This window comes from Oncorhynchus masou, unplaced genomic scaffold (genome assembly GCF_036934945.1).
Source record: "Oncorhynchus masou masou isolate Uvic2021 unplaced genomic scaffold, UVic_Omas_1.1 unplaced_scaffold_1676, whole genome shotgun sequence".
NCBI lineage: Eukaryota > Metazoa > Chordata > Actinopteri > Salmoniformes > Salmonidae > Oncorhynchus > Oncorhynchus masou.
Window position 1 is genome coordinate 69,752 of NW_027006896.1, and position 1,994 is coordinate 71,745.

The window sequence follows — 1,994 nt, forward strand, 5'->3', positions numbered from 1 at the left end:
TTATGTCTAGGGGTCCTAGCTACATGGTCTGTAACCTGACTCATTATGCCTAGGGGTCCTAGCTACATGGTCTGTAACCTGAGTTGATGTGTGTATAAATATGAGAAGTCAGCTTATTCAGCCAGGTGTTGAATGTACCCAGGAGACAGCAACTTACCGAGATCAGGGCTAGCTCCATCTTGACCTCTTGGTCGGCCAGTCTAAGCAGATTATCCATATGTTCATGGTGACAAAGTAAATGTGTACAGAAACCACACTACACAAATATATGCCCAACTAAAAAGGTTTTCTAACACAACAAAAACAAATAACATCTGACTGAGAGGCTTCTGTCCTCCTCTCTCTCTCCCAGACTGCCATCACCTTCATTGGCTGCACCTGATGTGCTTATCAAGGCTTAGCTCAGCACCTAGACCCTGTTGGTGCTGCCCCCTGGGGGCAGAGGGTGGAAGTGTATCCTGGATAGTGTGTGTTTGCCTTTGTTCCAACACTAACCTTTCCCCCATATCATTACACAGCATAGTGCACTACTGTTGACCAGAGCCTTATGGGTAAAACTCAGGCTGTTCTACTCTGTTTACATGACATTTATTCACCGGTTTTTTCTTCTTCTCTCTGTTTTCCCTGCAGCACTGAGTTCATGGAGGATGCTCGAGCCATAGGCTGTGTCTTGCCATCTGTGCGGTCAGCATTACTCCAGATGACCATGGGACTCACCACTACCAGTTGTTATTAACGTCTACGTTAAGCAGTTAGTCACACCAGGGTTGGGGTCAATTCCATTTCAATTCCAGTCATTTTTTAAAAACATTTATCATTGAAAAGCATTGAAGAGAATTGGAATTTCAGTGTACTTTCTGAATTGACTGGAATTGAAATGGAATTGAACCCAACACAGAGTCACACCACTGTCAAGTTACCTATTATTTTACACAGATAGATGTGTTATCATGTGTATTATTTTACACAGATAGATGCGTTATCATGTGTATTATTTTACACAGATAGATGTGTTATCATGTGTATTATTTTACACAGATAGATGTGTTATCATGTGTATTATTTTACACAGATAGATGTGTTATCATGTGTATTAATTTACACGGATAGATGCGTTATCATGTGTATTATTTTACACAGATAGATGTGTTATCATGTGTATTAATTTACACAGATAGATGCGTTATCATGTGTATTAATTTACACAGATAGATGCGTTATCATGTGTATAATTTTACACAGATAGATGTGTTATCATGTGTATTAATTTACAACTGGAACAGTAGACACTTCTGCAGCTTCAAGATGTTTTGCAATAAATCATGTTGCTTTGTGCTGGGTTTCAATCAATGAATCAATATTTTTGAGTAAAATAAACATGCTTACTACAGATTCTGGTGGACTGAGTTTTCATATTGTACCGTGGTTCCTATGTGATAAATGAACTCACACCCGAGTGGTACGTTTTGGTGTATATGTCTAATATTGTAAGAAGACATATTATTATATATAAATCATAATGTCCATCCCTGGCTGAGTGCTACACTTCAACAAGGTATTGTGTCTATGGCAGTATGGCTACATTGAATCTACACTCCAGAACTGTTATAAATGGTACATAGTTCAATATAAATATACAAAGTAACATGTGGAAGCAAAAGGCTGCTGCAGGTGCTTGAGGGTCGCTCAAGGAGAGGTCAAGGAAGGTCAATGTTTTGCCAGCTGTTACTACTGTAAATGAATAGCTTTTCCTTGTCTGTGTCCGCCCACTGTGACGTCCGACCCTCTGTGACCAGCGCCCACTGGTTTGAGTCCTCCGTGAATAACAACACAGCAGAGCTACCTGGAGAGGAAAAGGCGGAGCCAGAGGGTTTACTCACGTCAACGTCCGTCCACGGAGAGCACAGCGTTACTCACTGTGCTTCTATAGGTCTAATAAGCAGATCGATAGATAGCTGGTCACCTGCCTTCCCGCCTTCGGGACAACAACTCAT

At 40.9% G+C, this 1,994-nt stretch overlaps 1 protein-coding gene across 1 annotated transcript in view; it reads right to left on the reverse strand.

Annotated features, from left to right (window-relative positions):
* LOC135531942 (WD repeat domain phosphoinositide-interacting protein 1-like) overlaps positions 1-1,994 on the reverse strand; it is a 25,996-nt gene extending 24,002 nt beyond the window's left edge. Inside the window, exons 1-2 of the mRNA XM_064959634.1 lie at positions 1,964-1,994; positions 1,771-1,843 (exon numbers count right to left, since the gene is read on the reverse strand). Of these exons, the coding sequence (XP_064815706.1) occupies positions 1,771-1,843; positions 1,964-1,994 (104 nt within the window). The remainder of the gene's footprint in view (positions 1-1,770; positions 1,844-1,963) is intronic.